Source organism: Trichosurus vulpecula, chromosome 1 (genome assembly GCF_011100635.1).
Source record: "Trichosurus vulpecula isolate mTriVul1 chromosome 1, mTriVul1.pri, whole genome shotgun sequence".
NCBI classification, from domain to species: domain Eukaryota; kingdom Metazoa; phylum Chordata; class Mammalia; order Diprotodontia; family Phalangeridae; genus Trichosurus; species Trichosurus vulpecula.
The window spans coordinates 309,329,736-309,349,966 of NC_050573.1; the positions used below are offsets into that span (position 1 = coordinate 309,329,736).

The 20,231-nt window shown below is 39.3% G+C and overlaps 1 protein-coding gene across 2 annotated transcripts in view; it reads right to left on the minus strand.

Annotated features, from left to right (window-relative positions):
* TNFRSF11A (TNF receptor superfamily member 11a) overlaps positions 1-20,231 on the minus strand; it is a 120,089-nt gene that overhangs the window by 6,435 nt on the left and 93,423 nt on the right. For both annotated transcript variants that reach the window (XM_036742168.1, XM_036742167.1), the window contains 2 exons: positions 15,162-15,214; positions 11,130-11,949 (listed from right to left, as the gene is read on the minus strand). In XM_036742168.1, the coding sequence (XP_036598063.1) occupies positions 11,130-11,949; positions 15,162-15,214 (873 nt within the window). The remainder of the gene's footprint in view (positions 1-11,129; positions 11,950-15,161; positions 15,215-20,231) is intronic.

Below are 20,231 nucleotides of genomic sequence, written 5' to 3' on the forward strand. Positions count from 1 at the left end.
GAAAACTACCTTCTAAGTTATAAAAGCGCTGCATTCAGCCTTGGTGGAAAGTTCCTTAAAATTCTGTAATATCTAGAATTATCTAGTGTTGAAACAAGGATCCTTCATTTGAGAGTTAAATAAAAGAAGAGGGAGAAAATGAGAATAACTTTAACAGCAGGAGCTATTTAAAGGATTTTTTTCTGAAAGAGATGGCTGCCCTAAAAGAAACACTCTCATCTGATAAAAATGTCTAAAAATAATTGCCAGAAAAACATTTACTCTAGGTCCCCACTGACTGGTCAGAAGTCCAAATGTAGGCCACCTCACTGAGAGTCCAGAAATTGGCTTTTAGGAAATCCGATGAGATCAAGCTCTATTATTGTTCCCCTCCCCTCCTAACTCTCACCCCTTTCATCACATTTTATAGAACATGGATTATAACAATTAAAGAAAGTAGTCATGCGAAAATGGTGTTTTGCACAGCCAGAAAAAAACTGGGTCTATTCATGTAGAAGTAATTGTGGAAAGAGCTGTACTGCCTCAAAAATCCATCTGGTCTGTCCTTTCTCCTCGTCAGGCAAAAATTAATTTAGCCAACGTGTCAGCTTCCTCATCCACCCTATCTATCCCTAGATGTTTTGTGCTGTCAAGCACTAGGAGACTACAGAAAGGACACTGTAAAACTTTGGAAAATTAAACATGCACCGGTTTTATTTGGTTACTCCCGACTTTTTTTTCTTTTATGTTGGTTTGGAAGCTCACCACCAGAAATGTAATCATCCATTCAACAATTAAACACCTGCTGTATGCAAGGCAAACAGGTGTGGGGAACATAAAGCCAAAATGAAAAACTAGTCCCTGTCTTCTAAGTACTTATTGGATTAGAAGAGGGAAAAGCTGGATAAACCAGGGATATAATCTGTTGCTAGAGAAAAATGGGTACATAGTAAGAAAGTACTCATTCTTGATGAATTTAAGTCACCAGGACCAGAGCAACTATACTCCAAAGTACTGGAAAAGGTTGGCAGCTAAAGACTGTTAAGGTGCTACCACCAAAAAAACTGCTGCTATGAAATGAGGGGAACATGCCCCAGGGAGGTCAAAGACAGAAAGAACATCTCATATACATGAAAAGATTCATTATATTTTTTTGTGGGAGCAAAGGACCAGAAACAGTAGATGCCCATGGACGGGGAATGATTCATCATGATACAAGAATGCAATGTAACATTGTTGCACCATAAGAAACAATGAATATAAAGAATTCAGAGAAGCATGGGAAAACTTATTAAAACAGACACAGTGAAGTAAACAGAAACAAGAAAACAACATTAAACAATGGCTACAACCATGTAAATGGAAAGAACAGCAGCAACCATAGGTGAGCACAGTGCAATTATCATAACCAAGAAGCCTGCCCCTGGAGTAGAGCTGAGAACGTGTACCACCCTACCTTTTTTCTAGAAATGGGAGACTATGTGTATGGGTTAGAGGAGGGGTTAGGGTTAGGTTTAGAGTCAGGAGCACATACTCTGTCTGCGTGGATTGACATGTTCAGTTTTGCTGAACCTGTCTTTTTTCTATCTCCTTTTAATATCTTTGTTATAAGGGATGAGAGCAGCTATGTGCACAGTGGATAAAGCACCAGGTCTGAAGTGAGGAAGACTCATCTTCATGAGTTCAAATCTGGCCTCCGACACTTCCTAGCTGTATAACCTTGAGTCACTTAACCCCATTTGCCTCAGTTTTCTCATCTGTAAAATGAGCTGGAAAAGGAAATGGCAAACCATTGCAGTATCTTTGCCAAGAAAATCCCAAAAGGGGTCATGAAAAGTAGGACACGACTGAAAAACAACTAAACAACAACAATGTTGGGTAATGGGTTATTGTTAATGTTGAGTTATTTAGAAAAGATGATGTGAAAATAAAAGATATCAGTAAAAAATTTTTTTAAAAACCAAATGCATTTTACAAAAAGATCATGGATGTTAGAAAAGGTACTATGGTAATGAAGAAGAGTAAATACTGTGATTTTCCAAATATGAGAAAGAGTAGGGTCTACTAACTTTAAGTGATAGCCTAGCTGTTTCCTACATTTCCAGCCTTATACATACTACTCTTTATACAGTCTAGAATCCAGTTACATGGACATGCCTGCAGTTCCTTGAACAAAATATTTCATCTTCTTCTCTAGGCTTTTCCACTGGCTATCTTCTATCCCTGGAATGTTCTACTCCTTCATCTAAATCTCTTGGTTTCTCTTGCTTCCTCTGGTATTCAGCTCAAGTCTTTCCATCTGCAGGAGACTTTTCTTGGCCCCTGTAGTTGTTCTCCTCTCAAAATAATCTCCATCTATTTTATATATATCTTGTATGTGTCTACTTACTTGCATCTTGTCTCCTCCATTAGATTTTATACTTCTTGAGGGCAGGGACACTTTTTGCCTTTATTTGTATCCCTAGCACTTAACTCAGTACCTGGCATTTAATAAATGCTTAATAAACGCTTGTTGACTGACTGAATACTGATCACAAGCTAGCATAGCTTCATTAAGAATGGGTCAAGGGCAGCTAGGTGGTACAGTGTATAAAGCATCTGGTCTGGAATCAGGAAGCCTCATTTCTGTGGGATCAAATCTGGCCTTGGACACATACTAGCTGTGTGACCCTGGGTAAGTCACTTAACCCTGTTTGCCTCAGTTTTTTCATCTGTAAAATGACCTGGCAAGAAAGTGGCAGTATTTTTGCCAAGAAAACCCCAAATGGGGTCATGAAGAGTAGAACACAACTGACAAACAACTGAACAATAAGGCATTCAAGTGAATGCTGTGCTTCAGCTAGAACTTTAGCAAAGAATTTGACAGGGTCTCATGTTATTCTTAGGAAAAGGATAGAGATGCATGGGTTAGCCACAAACGAATCATTTTTGTTTTTTTGTTTTGTTTTGTTTTGAGGGGGGAGGTCAGGGCAATGGGGGTTAAGTGACTTGCCCAAGGTCACACAGCTAGTAAGTGTGTCAAGTGTCTGAGGCCGGATTTGAATTCAGGTCCTCCTGACTCCAGGGCTGGTGCTCTACTCACTGCACCACCTAGCTGCCCCTACAAATGAATCATTTTTAATTTAAAAATATTAAAAAAACTATTTTTAGCTCAAAGGCCATACAAAAAGAGGTAAGAGACTGGGTGTGGTGCTCAGACTGTAGTTTGCCGACCCTTAGGCAAAATTATAGTCAAGTTATATGAATTTGAAATTGGCTCAATGGCCAGACCCAAAAAGTCGTCATCAAGGCCAACTTAGAAGTCTGGTGATAATTAGATGAAGAAACCTGAGACATTTAGAGAGGTTGTGATTGCTGTCTTCAAATATTTGATGCGCTATCCCGTGACAGGAGACTTAGATTTGTTCCGCTCAGCCCCTGTTGTTGAGTTATTTTTCAGTCATGTCCAATTCTTCGTGACCCCATTTAGGGTTTTCCTTGGCAAAGATATTGGAGTGGTTTGCCGTTTCCTTCTCCACCTCTTTTTACAGATAAGGAACTGGGGTAAACAGGGTTAAGTGACTTGCCCAGAGTCACACAGCTAGTAAGCGTCTGAGGACAGATTTGAACTCAGGAAGATGAGTTCCTGACTCCAAACCCAGGGCTCTCTTCACCGCGCCACCTAGCTATCAGTTTGGCCCTCTATGGTAAAGCTAAGAGCAATGGCAGAAGTTACAGAGATTTAGGCTTATGTAAAGATAAACTTCCTAAATAATAGAGTTGTCCCAGAGTGGAAAACGCTGCCTGAGGAAGTACTAGGTTTCTCTTTATGAGAGGAGTCTTCAATTGCCGGCTGGATGACCACCTGTTGGCAATGTTACCAATTAGGGGCTTGTTTAGATGCAGGTTTCACTAGGATAGCCCCTATACTGTCTTCTGACTCTAAGATTCAGTGATTCCGAGAAAGCTGATTTTGTTTTTAAACTCATAATTTCAAAGCAAATTCCACTTTCCTCTTACCCAGCATTTTTTATTCCACAAATCTCAACCCATTATAACTTCATTGCAAACCTCCCCTTGCCCATTTCACAGAGTGAAATATTGATTTGCTTCAGGTAATGCTATTAGTCACTAGTAAAAGCAAGAATTAAGTTCAGATTTCTTGGCTCCATTGATCTATTATTCAGTGGGAGGGAGTTTTTGCTAATCTCTGCTAACAGAAAGAATATTAGAATTTAGGAGGAAAAAAGTAACCTTGCTAAAAAACAAAGACATGAGTGTTTTAGTGAGAGAAGTTTTCTTAAAATATGTAAAAGTAGGTTTTGGACTATATTTTATAAAATAAATGAGAAACCTTCCCTCAATTTGGGGGTTGATATTTTGAGGATAATTTCTAGAAAGGCAGGATGATATAGTGAACAGAGAGAGCTTTGGACTAGGAAGGAGGACGATCTGGATTCCAATACTGCCTCACACATAGACTTACTACCTCTGTGATGCTGGCTAAGTTCACAACCTCTCTGGGCCTCTTTTTCCATCTGTAAAATGAGAGGGCTGGGGGGGCGGAGCCAAGATGGCGGCTGGTAAGCAGGGACTAGAGTGAGCTCCGTACCCAAGACCCTCCAAAAACCTATAAAAAATGGCTCTGAACCAATTCTAGAATGGCAGAACCCACAGAACATCAGAGGGAAGCAGGGCTCCAGCCCAGGACAGCCTGGATGGTCTCTGGGTGAGGTCTATTCCACACGGAGCTGGGAGCTGGGAGCTGGGAACGGAGTGGAGCAGAGCCCAGCCTGAGCAGCGTGGACCATCCAGACCAGAAGCCGGGCGGAGGGGGCCCTAGTGCCCTGAATATGTGAGCTGCATCAGTTACCAGACCCCTCGACCCACAAATACCAAAGACTGCGGAGAAGGTTAGTGGGAAAAGCTGCGGGAGTGGAAGGAGTTCGAGGTTCGGCTTCCAGCCCCGGGGGCAGCGGAGGTGGGGCAGCTACAGCTGTTGTTACTTCCGGCTCCAGGCCCACCTGGTGGGAGGAATTAAGTGGCGGATCAGAGCAGGAGTGCAACAGCCTGCTGAAGATCTAAGCCCAGTCTGGACAGGGGGTTCTTGGGGAAGGAGTAGTGCGGGTCTGACAGAGCTGGCACCTCCCCCCCAAACGTGGAACATAGAACTCGTTAGTCTACAAGCAGTCATACCCCACTGAAAAACTCAAGGGTCAAGTTAGTTGGTTGGGAATATGGCCAGGCAGTGAAAACGCGCCCAGATTCAGTCTCAAACTTTGGATTCTTTCTTTGGTGACAAAGAAGACCAAAACATACAGCCTAAAGAAGACAACAAAGTCATAGAGCCTACAACAAAAGCCTCCAAGAAAAACATGAACTGGCCCCAGGCCATAGAAGAACTCAAAAAGGATTTGGAAAAGCAAGTTAGAGAAGTAGAGGAAAAATTGGGAAGAGAAATGAGAAGGATGCGAGAAAACCATGAAAAACAAGTCAATGACTTGCTAAAGGAGACCCAAAAAAATACTGAAAAATACACTGAAGAAAACAACACCTTAAAAAACAGACTAACTCAAATGGCAAAAGAGCTCCAAAAAGCCAATGAGGAGAAGAATGCCTTGAAAGGCAGAATTAGCCAAATGGAAAAGGAGGTCCAAAAGACCACTGAAGAAAATACTACTTTAAAAATTAGATTGGAGCAAGTGGAAGCTAGTGACTTGATGAGAAATCAGGATATTATAAAACAGAACCAAAGGAATGAAAAAATGGAAGACAATGTGAAATATCTCATTGGAAAAACCACTGACCTGGAAAATAGATCCAGGAGAGATAATTTAAAAATTATTGGACTACCTGAAAGCCATAATCAAAAAAAGAGCCTAGATACCATCTTTCAAGAAATTATCAAGGAGAACTGCCCTGATATTCTAGAGCCACAGGGCAAAATAGAAATTGAAAGAATCCATCGATCGCCTCCTCAAATAGATCCCAAAAAGAAATCTCCTAGGAATATTGTTGCCAAATTCCAGAGCTCCCAGATCAAGAAGAAAATACTGCAGCTAGCCAGAAAGAAACAATTTGAGTATTGTGGAAACCCAATCAGAATAACCCAAGATCTGGCAGCTTCTACATTAAGAGATCGAAGGGCTTGAAATGCGATATTCCAGAGGTCAATGGAGCTAGGATTAAAACCTAGAATCACCTACCCAGCAAAACTGAGTATCATGTTGTAGCCAGAATGGCCTTTGTTTTCTTTGAATGACTCAGCTTACCTCATTGAGCCTCTGGACACTGTGGCTTGCTCTTCCGGGGCAGGAAGCCCAAAGAGCATTCCAGGAAGCAGACAACTTCCTGTGTGATGAGTCATGGGGCTGGCTGAGGGGAGGTGTTAACGGCTACGCTAGGGGGAGGGGCCAAGTCAAGAACCAATCGGCCCTGGTCGTTCAGGCGGTGCTTGATGATGTCAAAAAACTCTATAAGAGGGGAGAGGACAGCTTGAAGATCCTCTTTTCCTTTTCCGGTTGGAGCCAGAGACAGTTACAGCGACAGTTACAGCGACAGTTACAGCGACAGTTACAGCTACAGTTACAGCCACAGCCACAGCTGAAGCAGGAGCTGCCAGTAGCAGAGCTGACCTACGGGAGGAAGCTGAACAAAGACTTCAGGCCAGTGGGTAATCTTATTACCATAGAGGGGGAAGCATGATTTTGCTTTACGCAATCATGCTTCTCTGTAGCCTCCTGGTTACTCTTTCAAGGCGTACTTATTGGGCCTGGAAGCTTTTGATCAATATATCAAAATGGGGTTGCTGGTTCATGGGTTGGTTACTGTGGAGCCTAAATAAATGTTTTGATTCTTCTGCCTTCTACTTTGAGAGTTTCTTATATCCGGCGGTTCGGAACCTTTCAGACATGTTTATGATCCTCTTTGAGATTATAAACTCTGCCCTCCTATTACACATGTTCCAAGGCAAAATATGGATTTTCAATAAAATAGAGAACTCTCAAGCTTTCTCAGTGAAAAGACCAGAACTGAATAGAAGATTTGACTTTCAAACACAAGAATCAAGAGAAGCATGAAAAGGTAATCAAGAAACAGAAATTGCAAGGGACTTACTAAAGTTGAACTGTTTTGTTTACATTCCTACATGGAAAGATGATGTGTATGATTCATGAGACCTCAGTATTAGGGTAGTCGAAGGGAATATGCATATATATATATATATATATGTTTATGTATATATATAAGTGAATGTGTATGTATGTATATATCTATGTGTATATGTATGTATGTGTATGTATGTGTATATATATATGTGTTTATATATATGTATATATATATATATGTAAAAGAGAGAGAGCAGACACAGGGTGAGTTGAAGATGAAGGGAAGATATCTAAAAGAAATAAAATGAAATTAAGGAATGAGAGAGCAACATACTGAGAGAGGGAGATAGGGAGGGATAGAATGGGGTGGATTATCTCGAATAAAGGTGGCAAGAGGAAGCAGTTCTGTGGGAGGAGGGGAGAGGGCAGGTGAGGGGGGAATGAGTGAACCTCGCTCTCATCAGATTTGGCCTGAGGGGGAATACCATACATACTCAGTTGGGTATCTTACCCCACAGGAAAGAAGAGGGAGGAAGATAAAAAAAAAATAAAAGGGGGGGGGAATGATGGAGGGAAGGGCAGATGGGGGTGGAGGTAATCAAAACAAACACTTTGGAAAGGGGACAGGGTCAAGGGAGAAAATTCAATAAAGCAGGATGGGTTGGGAAGGAGCAAAATGTAGTTAGCCTTTCACAACATGAGTATTGTGGAAGGGTTATACATAATGATACATGTGTGGCCTAGGTTGAATTGCTCGACTTCTTAGGGAGGATGGGTGGGAAGGGAAGAGGGGAGAGAATTTGGAACTCAAAGTTTTAAAATCAGATGTTCAAAAACAAAAAAAGTTTTTGCATGCAACTAAAAAATAAGATACACAGGCAATGGGGCGTAGAAATTTATCTTGCCCCACAAGAAAGGAAGGGAAAAGAGGATGAGAGGGGAGGGGGGTGATAGAGGGGAGGGCTGACTGGGGAACAGGGCAACCAGAATATAAGCCATCTTGGAGTGGGGGGGAGGGTAGAAATGGGGAGAAAATTTGTAATTCAAACTGTTGTGAAAATCAATGCTGAAAACCAAATATGTTAAATAAATAAATTTAAATTTAATAAAAAAAAAAGAAAAAAAATGAGAGGGCTGTATTTGATGACCTCTAAGTCCCTTTCCAGCTTTAAGTCTATGATTTAATAAGACATAATGAAGGAAACATAACAACAGACATAGAGACCAACATGTCCATGGATATCAGATTCTTGGATCTCAGTTAAACTGAAATTGAGGATTATATTTCTGTGAAAGTATGTAATTTACCACAAACTGCAAATGATTTTATATTTACTTATCTGTGTGCTTGTATCCCCAAAGAATGTGAGCTTCTTGGGGACAGGGGACTGTTTTTCATTCTGCCTTGGCATCCCCAGGGCCTTGCATGTAATATTCAATAATACCTGCTGAATTGAACTGAACTGAACAGGGAGCTTTAGTTAACAGGTTAGGCTGGTCTGCCTTTGTTGAGACAACCTAACAGTATTATTATTATTCAAAAACATTTCCTGTGTTCTGGATACTAGAATCAAGGAGCTTCAAAATACAATTTTGTGTTTTTTACCCTGAATGAACTTGAAATGTAAATAAACAAACAAATAATAAAGAACTAAGAAGTTCCTACTTGTTTTCCTTTCCCTCCCACCTAGAAACAACTACGTGGTAAGGTAAGTCTTGGAGTCAGGAAGGCCCAGGTTCAAATTTGGCCTCAAACACTTACTAGATGTGTGAGTCTGGGCAAATCACTTAACCTCTTTCTGCCTTAGCTTCCTCAACTATAAAACAGGGATAGCCCCTATTTTCCAGGGTTGTTTGGAATATCAAATAAGATAATATTTGTAAAGCATTGTGACTAGCACACAGTAGGAGCTTAATAAATGCTTGTTTCTTTCCTTCCCTTTTTCTTATTTTTTCCTCTCCCCCAACCACACCCAGTGCCTTCCTGAGAATCTATAATAAAGTGGACTTTTGTAAAAACAGAAATAAATTTTCCCATAGGAACAATGTTGCAATTGTGATTTGTATACCTGGTCAAAATGTCCAAATCAAATATATCATAGCTATGGTCACCGATAAGTAAAAATACAAAAATACAAAAAGTAAAAATACAAGGCTTTGCAATCACTCAAACTAGTAAGATTATGATCCACGTCTTGTAAAATGAGAATGTGTATAAAATATATAAAGAGACCCTGGACATGAAAAAAAATTAAGGATATTTTATTGCATAATAAATTTGACCTAAGATATGTATTATGAAATCAATACCACATAAAATTATATGATAGGAAATAAACATTTAATTATAGTTTTGTTTATATTCTTAGAATCTAGAAAAAATTATAGAAGATAATTTTGATGATTTGAGGTTTTTTTTTAAAGTACTAACCCTGGAACACTTAATTTTTTCCCATCCCTACCCCAACTCTTCTCCAAATTTCCCTATTGAAAGTTTAGAAATTAAAAATCATTCTGTTGACCTTAGGGCTGTGCTCAGAGTATTCAGAGGTACCCATATTTATATGTACTCATAAGTACTCAGTATAGGTCTTCAACATTAATCATCTATCAATAAGCTCCTATTAAGCACCTACTATATGCCAGGTACTGTATTGGGGTATGGGGGTACAAATACAAATGTAAGAGAATTCTCAACCTCATGGAACTTATATTTTAGTGAGAGAATACAAGATGGTAAAAGATAAGTAAATGTAGGCTATATAGTTAAGTGGGTTAAAGAAGGCATGATAACAAATTGAGAATTAGGAAAGGGTGTCGTTAATTTGATGTCCATCTCACTGAAAAGCATTTAAAAAAATAACAGCTGACCCCAAACTTTTACCTTTCCCCTCCTTTTATGCCTATGCTTTGCTTAAAACAAACAAGCAAATGACCTTTCAAACATACCTACACCCCAATGCAGTGAAAATGGCCCCTCAGGAAAAACCCATGCTAGCTGATTCTTCTTCATCATCCCCACTCCCAAAAGGGTAGTAAGGCAGCTCTCAGAGCCCATAACAATTCATTTGAATGTCATAAAAAACAAACACCAGCCAATTAGCACCAATATTTCAAAGTACTTCCAGGACTGAACTGTCTTACTACACTATATTATACTATCGTAGATCTGAAGTTGTAAAGTTTCTTAAATCCAACCTTCCTCCCTCAGTTTATGGATGAAGAAACTCAGACCTAGGGGAGTTAAGTAACTTGCTCAAAGTCACCAGAGCTACTAAATGGTAGAGCTGGGATATAAAGCCAGGTGATGTGATTACAAATCCATTAAGTACCAAACTGGCTCTAAGAGGTAGGGGGAGGGGTACTAACTTCTGGCTGAAAAGGGAATGAATAGATAAAGGCAAGGAGAAATGAAGTGTGGGGGTTTCATTAGGAAGAATCCTGGTGTAATGTAATTTATTCAAAAACAGCTGTATTTCCACAGGCAGGCCAAGTGGGTGAAAACCACAAAGTATGACTTCAGGGGTCTCTTCCACTCCCATCTTCTGCCTGCTTAAAATTCTACCAACAGAGATTCATCTTGAAAAGCACATGTCATCCTTGTTAAAAATGTAAATAGCCTTCCATTTAAAGCTTTTATCAATTGTTTAGATGAGAGTATGAAAGAAGGCTATGAGAAGAGCTTTTGATTGAAGAGTGGAACAAAGGACCAGGAGGGTACCAGATGCCTGAGGGCACCAGTAGGGATGCCACAGAATGGCGAGTTTGGAAGCAGTGAACTCTGCTTGTGTCACGATTTTGCCTCGGGCTACCAGGGACCCAAAAGTATACACAGAAATATATGTGTATATATGAGCAAAGAAATGATCATGAGGGCAGAGGGAAGATGTACATGGTGAAAATAAAGGGAGGGCTGGTGAAAAACTATCAGGTACCACTTTGGCGAGGTCAATGAAAGTTTGATTTCTCTTAGTTTATCTCCCTTCTTCCCTAAAGTGTATGTGACCTTGAAAAAGAGTATAGTCCTTTTATGTAAAGAAGTAGACAGGACCTAAGATCACTTACCAGATGCAAGAGGTGGGTCACTAGAAGTACCACCTGATCCAGAACTGCCTCTTTTTGTGTTAGGGAACTTCACTTCAGTCTCCTCAAATGACAAGTCTTCACCCTCAGCATCACTTGCCAGGATATTCTGACTTTCTGGAGGAAGATCTGAGCCACAGGTGCACTGTGGGAAAGGTCCATTCTCAAAGGATGCTATGATGTGGTCAGCTTTCTTCTCAGAAGCTTCAGTGTACTTCCTGAGAGGCTCCTTGCAGCCCTCAAAGCCATTTGTTAAATCAAGGTTGGCTGCCCAATGATTCCTGTCACTGCTCTCCACCTCCTTAGCAAGGTTGCTGTCATTGCAGTGGAAAGATTTCTGCAAGTACAGTTCAGAGGAAATATGGATGGAGTCAGTCCTGCATGAGGATTTAGTGCAGTAGGAGCTCTCTGAATCTATCGTGCTTTCTGTACCAGTGAAACACTGGCTTAAGCTGTCATTCTCCCCAACCTCCAAGGGCTCTGAGAAAGGAGAAGCTGGCTTGCTTCCAGGCCGACTCAATAACAATAAACAATCAGAATCATGGGGAGCTCGATCCACATATTCATCTTCTGTAGGAATCTGCCGAAAGTTATCTTCTTCAGTCTCATTGACCAAGGACACTATGGCAGTATCTTCCACTTTACATGAATCTGCTTCCCCACACACAACATGTCCCTGTGGATAACATGAGTCTTCAGGTAACATCTTTTCTTCTGGAGTCAGTAATAAAACATCTTCACAAGCCTGGCTAGTGCTAGATGTTGTCATGGGTGTATGGGTGAAATTATCACCAGATGATTCCTGCCAATTTAAACCCAGAAGGTAAAAAAATGTTATCCAAAATCTTTAGAACACTAATATCTTCTGAGTAAACACAAGAAATAAAACTTGCAGCAATTCTTCTCAGCATCAATACACACACCTACAAAGGACATCTATGAATGCATGGCATTGCACTACTACAGGAATTTACTTTAAAAATTTATTTAATTCAGCATAGAAAACAAAGAATCTCTGACTCCAGGGAGTTTATAATCTAGAAGGAATAAGGCAGAGAGAGAGAATAAGGCCCATAGTACAAACTGTCTATAACTTAACTAGATAAGTAGTAAAGGGTGAATGGATTTTTTAAAAAAGTAATGGGCCTTGAGTCATTCTCTGTTGAGTAACACTGGGACTCTTCAGGATTTGAGGTCTGTTGATATCAGGAGGCATTCCTTTTAATAGTGAGATTCACATTTTGGTCAAGATTTTTTTTTCATTTTAACATTTTTATTTAAAGTTTTGAGTTTGAAATTCTATCCTTCCCTCCCTCCCTGAGAGAGTAAGCAATCAAATATAGGTTATACATGTGCAATTTTGTAAAACATTTCCATATTAGTCATTAGAAATCTAAAATAAAAGAAAAAATGAAAGAAAGTGAAAAACAGCACACTTCAGTCTGTATTCAAACAATATCAGTTTTTTCTCTGGAGGCAGATAGTATGTTTCATCATTAGTCATTTGGGATTGTTTTGGATCATTGTATTGCTGAGAATAGCTAAACTGCAGTTCTTTATCAAACAACATTGCTATTACTGTGCACAGTGTTCTCCTGGTTCTGTTCATTTCACTATGCATCAGTTCATTTAAGTTTTTCCAGGTTTTTCTGGAATCATCCTGCTTGTCATTTCTTATAGCACAGTAATATTCCATTACAACATATACCACAGCTTGTTTAGCCATTCCCTAATCAATGGGCATCCCTTCAATTTCCATTTCTTAGCCACCAAAAAAAAAGAGCTCTAAAAATATTTTTGTACAAGGTCCTTTTCCTTTTCTTTGGATGTCTTTGGGATATAGACCTAGCAGTAGTATCGCTGGATGAAAGGGCATGCAAAGTTTTATAGCCCTTTGGTCATAGTTCCAAATTGCTCTCCAGAATGGTTGGATCAGTTCACAACAGTGCACTAGTGTCCCAGTTTTCTCACATCACATATAGTGAATAGAGTGTTAGACTCTGAACCTGAAAGGCACAGGTTCAAATCACCCTTCTGACACTTATCAGTCATGTGAAAATGAGTTAGTCACTTAAAGTCTCTGAGCCACAAATTCCTCATCAATAAAATGAATATTATAATAATGCTTGCAGTGTTTATCTAACTTGTTTGTTATGAGACTCAGGTAAGATAGTGCTGTTAAGTGCTAGGCATACAAATAAGGCAAAGGCCAATCCCTGACCTTGCCCTCAAGGAGCTTACATTCTGATAGAGGAAGACAACACATAAAAGGAAGCTGTAAAGGGGGAGGTGGGAACAGGGTGAGGCGAGAGATGGGAAGGTACCAAACATCATGGAGGCGTCCAAAGGAATGGAGCTGGGTGGGAAATGATGAGATGGCTGGTTTGGGCACCCTACTTAAATGGAGGCACTAGAAGGAGCTCTCTATCCTCCTATCAGAGGAAGGGGCCCCAGGGGAAGAGGGAAAGGAGCTGAGAGTTCCAAAGTGATATAGCTGTCAGCCGTTCTTATATAGACATTAGTATCCTATGGATGTTACCAGAAACTACAGGGTTTAACACAGCACCATTCAACTATGCCCTTTTCCTTTTGGTTCACATCTTTTTTTTAAATGAGGGAGATTTACAAAGTGAAGTCAAAATCAAAATAATTCCAAGCTAAAAATCTTTAGAAAGAAACTTTTTTATATTCGAAGGCTATAACAAAAGTACAGAATTAGATAATAATTTACATGATAAAATCCATGTATGTACTAATACCAATTTGGATTTATATGAAGTTGTATGGCTTCCAGAGCACGTTCTTCATAATAATTCATGGAGGTAGCAGTATTCTCAATTTACAAGTGAGGAAACAAAGGCTTGGAGAGATTAAGTCAACTGCCCATGTTCCAGCACTGGGAAGGGCTGAAGCCAAGAAGTGAATCTAAGTCTCTTGACTTCCAACCTCTCCTTTCTACTAGTACCAGGCTTACAAAAAAAAACCTGTCATTTTGCTAAAAATACTCATCATGTTTAATTAAGAATAGGAAACATTTCATTGTGAGAAAGAGCCATCTGTTCATAATGCTGATGATGTTATAATTTCAGATGCAATGGAAATCTTTTTTCCCTAATTTTTTGGTACACAGCACATTACAGAGTACAAAAAAAGCCTTGATTCTCTGGAAAGTATGTGTGTGTATGTGTGTGTCTCTGAATGTTTATGTCACAGATAAAGAACACAGATGGTTAGAACTTAAGACAAACAGTATTTAGAGAGGTTTGACGTCACATATGGTGTACCAAGTATCTTCCTTATTTATAGATATTTCAGAAATATTAAACAATGTGAGTTTTGGAAGCTGAGACAGAAATTTTGTATTTCAAAAGCTATGACTACTGCATGTAGCTAACAGCGTTCTTCAATACCTTGGCCCCTTTTATCCTCCCCCCAGAAGGTGACTCAATCTCGAGACCTCATCATTCTTCATTAGCCAAATTCCATCTGAAGTCGCCATAAATTTAAGCAAATGAATGAGGTAGAATCAGGTTTGTGGAGATATATGGAAATGTTCTTAATTGATCAGGTTCCAAAAGGTTCTTTCTTAATGAAAATAAAAATTTAAGTCATTTGTGTTCCTTCCCACTCAAAAAAAAGAGTGACTACAATGGAGGACTGCGGAAGAAAATGTCATGCTTTGTTTTCGGCAGTAATGATAATTATTAGAACTATGATAAATGATATTTAGCACATTAAGGCTTACCAAATGCTTTATAGATATGACCTTGTTTGATCCTCATAACAAAACCAGTGAGATAAGTAGTGAAGGCATTATTATTCCCGTTTTGGAGACGAGAAAACTAAGGCTCTTGAGAGATAAAGTGACTTGCACACAGTCATACATCTGGTCAGTGTTTGAATTAGGATCTCAGTTCCAGCCTTTCCTGACTCCAAGACCAATTCTCTTTCTGCTACATAATGAAGTTGGGTTCAAAAAGAACAAAATGAATACACAAACACATTTGGCTTTACCTTATTTCGTCTCAGAATGCTGCATGTGTCATTGATCCAGAGCCACAGATGAGCTGGAATAATAAAGAAAAGGAAAAACACTGGTGACAACACTGAGATCACCAAAACAGATTATAAACAGAGAAAAGGAGAGGGTCCAGGACACAGTCTTTAGAGATGTCCACAATTGGGGGGGGGCAGTGGGACATGGATGATGATCTATTAAAGGAGATTGAGGAGGATCAATGAGACAAATTGAAGAAGGAATGGAGAGAGATGGAGAGAAAGAGAGAGAGAGAGAGAGAGAGAGAGAGAGAGAGAGAGAGAGGAAGGAGGAGGAGGAGGAAGAAGAGGAGGAGGAGGAGGAGAAGAAACAGAAGCAGCAGCAGCAGGAGAAGAACACGAACAAGAAGAACAAGAAAAGAGAGAGCACAAATGTATACAGGATGATTAAAAAACTATTAAAGCTTTAAATGAACTAAGACTTTTGGAACCTCTTGGATATGTAGATACCAAATAAATGTAATGGGGGGCAGGGAAGAAGGTAGTGACAACTGAGGACAATCAGGAAAGAGTTCCTATAGAAGGTGAGTTAATGAAAGAAAATAGGGATTCTAAAAAGAAAGATGAGAAAGGGACCTGCCGGTGAAAAGGCAGCAATGCAAGATGGAGTGCAATGGCCAATTTGGCTGGACTGTAGTGTGTATGAAGCAGAGCAGTAGTCAATAAGTCTGGAAAAGTAGCTCAGGGCCAAGTTGTAAAGAGTTTTCAATGACAGAGGAGTTTAAATTTGATCCATTGGAATTTATTGAGTAAAGGCGTGACATAGTCAGATAAACACTTTAGGAAAGGTGTTTTGGCAGCTGTGTGGAGGCTGGAATGGAATGAGGCATAGCCATCAATTAAGAGGCTAGTCCAATAGTCCAAAGAGGGGTAATGAGCACCAGAGCACCAGTGTGATAAGAGAGAAGGGGATGGATGTGAGAAGTGTCACTGAGGTAGAAATGATAAGTTCTGATAAATGGATATGTGGGATAACTTGAGAGTGAAGAGCTAAAAGTAACAGAAAGACTGAGAGGATGTTTCTTCACAGAAACCTGAAAGTCCAGAAAATAGGTAGGTATGAGGGGAAAGATAATGAACTTTATTTTGGACATGTTAATAAGTTTGATATATCTGCGAGACATCCAGTTTGAAATTCCAACGGGCAACTGGAGTTGTAGAACTGAAGTTCAGGAGAGATACTAGGACTGGATATCTGGTAATTTGGATAGTACAACTAGAGGTAATACTTAAACCATATGAGGTGATGAAGTCACCAAATGAGAAAATACAGATGCTGTCCCCTTTACTTCTCTTTTCATACAAATTAGTGCTGAAAGGATACAAAGTGTATTTTTTATATGAAGAAAATGTTAAAATCAACTGGCAACAGAGGAAAAATATTGTTTTTGAGGTAGATAAATATTTTTATGTCTGAAAAGAGTAGGAAAAACTTTTGTTTAATAAAAACTGTTAAAGTATGTAAAGAAACATGGTTGTCATATGGGATCTGAGCAACAGAAAACGAACTTTAGAAAAAATATGAAGACTTAAATCTTTTTGTGAAACATGTACAGCAATGCCTTACTTGTATGTGAACAGTTGATGCTTTAAGGGGGCAGAAAAAGAACTTTTATTTATTAAAAACTGGATAAATAAGAAGATGAAGAAACACAATTTGTAGAATACAAAATGAGATGGTAGACCATGTTGAGAACACAGAGCTGCAGGGCACTGTGATGCCTCAGCTTATTTGCATAAAACAATTTTAAGATATAAGATTCAAAAAACACACATACACACAAAATTAAAATACCTAACCATTTGAAGATTGAGGATTAAATAAAGTTTGGAATTTCCTAGTGGAAATTTGGCTTCTTGTTGCCTTTTAAGTGGAGTCAGTAAATGCCAGGAGGCTCTAATTTAAGTCATTAAATTATATCGGTTATAGAGGGTTGAAGTTTAGGCTAAAACTGAAGAGAGAAGTGCCTGACAAGTGGAGGTTGAAAGAACAGCAAGGGAAGAAAATCAAATCTATTGGAACTGTGTGTAAAGAAGAGGCACGTGGAGCAGTCAGAAGACAGAAGGCATCATCATGATTCTTGATTATTTAGAAAGGGTGAATTTCAATGGCTAAGAGCTTCAATTCCAGATATTATTCTTTGGTGCCCTCTAGAGCTTAAGAAAGGTGAAGCCTCTCAGAAATGCCTGTTGCCCTCTTCTGTCTTCTTTAGTTTGGGAGGGAAAAGCAGAAAGGGGAAAGATGTTATGAAATTTTTTTGGTTATATCGGAAGAGATACTGAAATGTAATAGGGGGATGTAGAATCCTTGTGAGTGAAGAGCTGGTGAGGCTGGTTTTCCCTGCCTAGAGAGCCAAGCTTAACTTTTTGCTATAAGCTCTGTTTACTACAATTTGACTGTACAACACGGCATCCAGGTAAGTGAATAGCTGGCTGGACTGAGCTGGACCACTGTGCCCAGCTATAGCCAGACTGGTAGGCTTTACAGTTCTGTGGCTTAAAGGGAACTAACCATTATCCAAATTAATACTATCACACTATTCATATACTCTTTTAGTGTGATTGAAAAAGCTTGTAAATGCTATGTCAGTTAAAAAATGGAAAAGAAGAGGATTTGCCAAGTTGAACAGCAATGAGGATAAGCAGACAAACAGTTGGCAGAAAAGTGGTTCTGTGTGGTGCAGATAATCCTAAAGGGACCAATGTCTGAAATCCAGAGTTGTATGTCTTTGGATTTTACTCCCTTATGTATTTCCATGCTAGTTTCTTATGTATGCCAATTCTTCCACACATATACTGAATGCATTGGTGGGAGAGTGCTTATGTGTGAATTATGATGTATTTTATTATCCTTCCACTTGCTTTAATATATGAATACTTGTAAAGGTATTATTTCTTTTGTTTCACTGCTTAGCAAACAGTTAAGATTATGACATAAAAATGTCACCATTTGGAGTGACTGGTTTGCATAAATGGAAACACATGAGCAGGGGCTCAAGAGATAAAGTGATGAGTATATTCTCCTACTAACAAGATTACTCCTAGACTTTGAGACAATTTGAGTGTAATGGTGCTGGTGCTACTTCTCTGGGAATCTAGTACTATATTGTAAAAGTAGGTTGAAGTGACATAGCCAGCCCAGCCCGGAGAGTAAATTGGTGTCCACACACCATTGTGGAAGAAACAAAGCACTACAGTGTGGATATTGACACCAAATATATGTGATCTTTACAGTACTGTGGGAAAATAAGAGGACCTAGGACAGAGATGTGGGGTAGAACCACATATATCATAATATGGATGATGAATCCATAAAAGGAGGCTAAGAAGGGAAGATCAAATAGGAAGGAGAACCATGAAAACCCAGAAAGGAAAAAAATAATGAGGAAGAGACTGTGGTCAGCAGTGCCAAATGCTGCAAAGGGGTCAATAAGGATGAGGACTGAGAAAAGACCATCAGATTTGGTAATTAAGAAATCACTGGTAACTTTGGAGACAGAAGTTACAGTTAAGGGATAATTGGAAGATAGACTGCAAAAGGCTGAGGAGTGGGTGAGAGGAGAGGGAGGTAACAAGTATAGACAGCTTTTTCCATGAGTTGTCTGGGAAAGAGAGGAGAGATATAATCTGGAAGCTTGAGGGGATGGTAAGGTATAGTGAAGGGTTTATTTTATTTATTTATTTAAGGATGGGAGTAGGTGTGTAAAGGAGCAAGGATGGAACCAGAAGATTGAGAGAGGTTGAAGATTAAAGCGAGTGGATGATAGTGAGAGCAATCTCCTCCCAAAGATAGGTAGGGATGGGATCAAGCCTAGATATAGAAGGGTTGTCCCTCAAAGAGTACAAGTGTTTTAAAATAATCCAAAAGGGATCACCAGATTACTATCCAAAAGTCTTTTTAAAATTCTAGTGTCTATTTAATGGTGACAGTTGATGAAGAACATTTCGCTCCTTCCTCAGAAAGATATTTTTACTTTTTAAAAATCAAAATGTGATCCGTCCACACAAAAAAACCTGATGGTGAATACAGCTATACCTATTCATTCATTTATTCAATAAATATTTGTTAAGTCCCTAATAAACGCAAGGCACTATGCCGGATGCTGTGAACAAATATAAAGCTACATCAGTTAGGGTCCTCCTGACATCAGGGAGCTTACAATCTTGTTAAGGAGATAAGACATGGTTACAAACCAGAACTGTACCTCTAGTGTCCAGAATAATGCCTCTGCATATGCTATGTTTTTAGTAAATGTTTCCTTAATTAAGCGCAACAGACCTCATGTAATAAATGCCACATTGGTGACAGCCAGCATGTAATAAGTACCATGCAAAACGATGCAGCCATAAGCACCACAGCAGATTGGAGGAGTAAGAGGTCACATTTAGTCAACAGATGGAAACATTGCTATAGTACCTCTTAATATACTAGTTTTTTTAAATGGAAGAAAGGGAGCTTTGGAAGTAAACTGCTACAGAAGGGAGAGAGGGAGGAAGGGAAAGAGAGGGGAAGAAAATGATAAAGAGTGAGAGAGAGGAAATGAGAGAAAGATAGAAAATGAGAGGGAGAGAAAGAGTGAAAGTGAGAGGGAGAAGAAGAGGGGAAGAGAGAAAAGAGACAGAGGACAAAGAGAGTAAGCACTTACGTGTATATCTATGTATGTATATATATACATATATATGTTTTTTCTATATTTAGATGTGTATACATATATAATAAGCATAGTTGTATTTCTGATATTGTTTAAAGTTTACATTTAGCAATCAATGAACAAATAAATGGAAGCACAGTCCTCTCCTACATGAATATGTGCTGCCCTACAGAACCTCCAGCTTTCTGATGGCCAGAAGAGTTCGATATGTTTGGGAAGCTATGTGCTCAACAAATCACACACTCTTTGCACTTAGAGAAAATCGATCAAATACGATTGGCTGCTTGGGCTGGTTTAAATAAAAAATAGCTTAGCATGACAATTTTCAGCATCGTGTCTGGCACATAGCTGACACTTAATAAAGGCTTGCTGACTT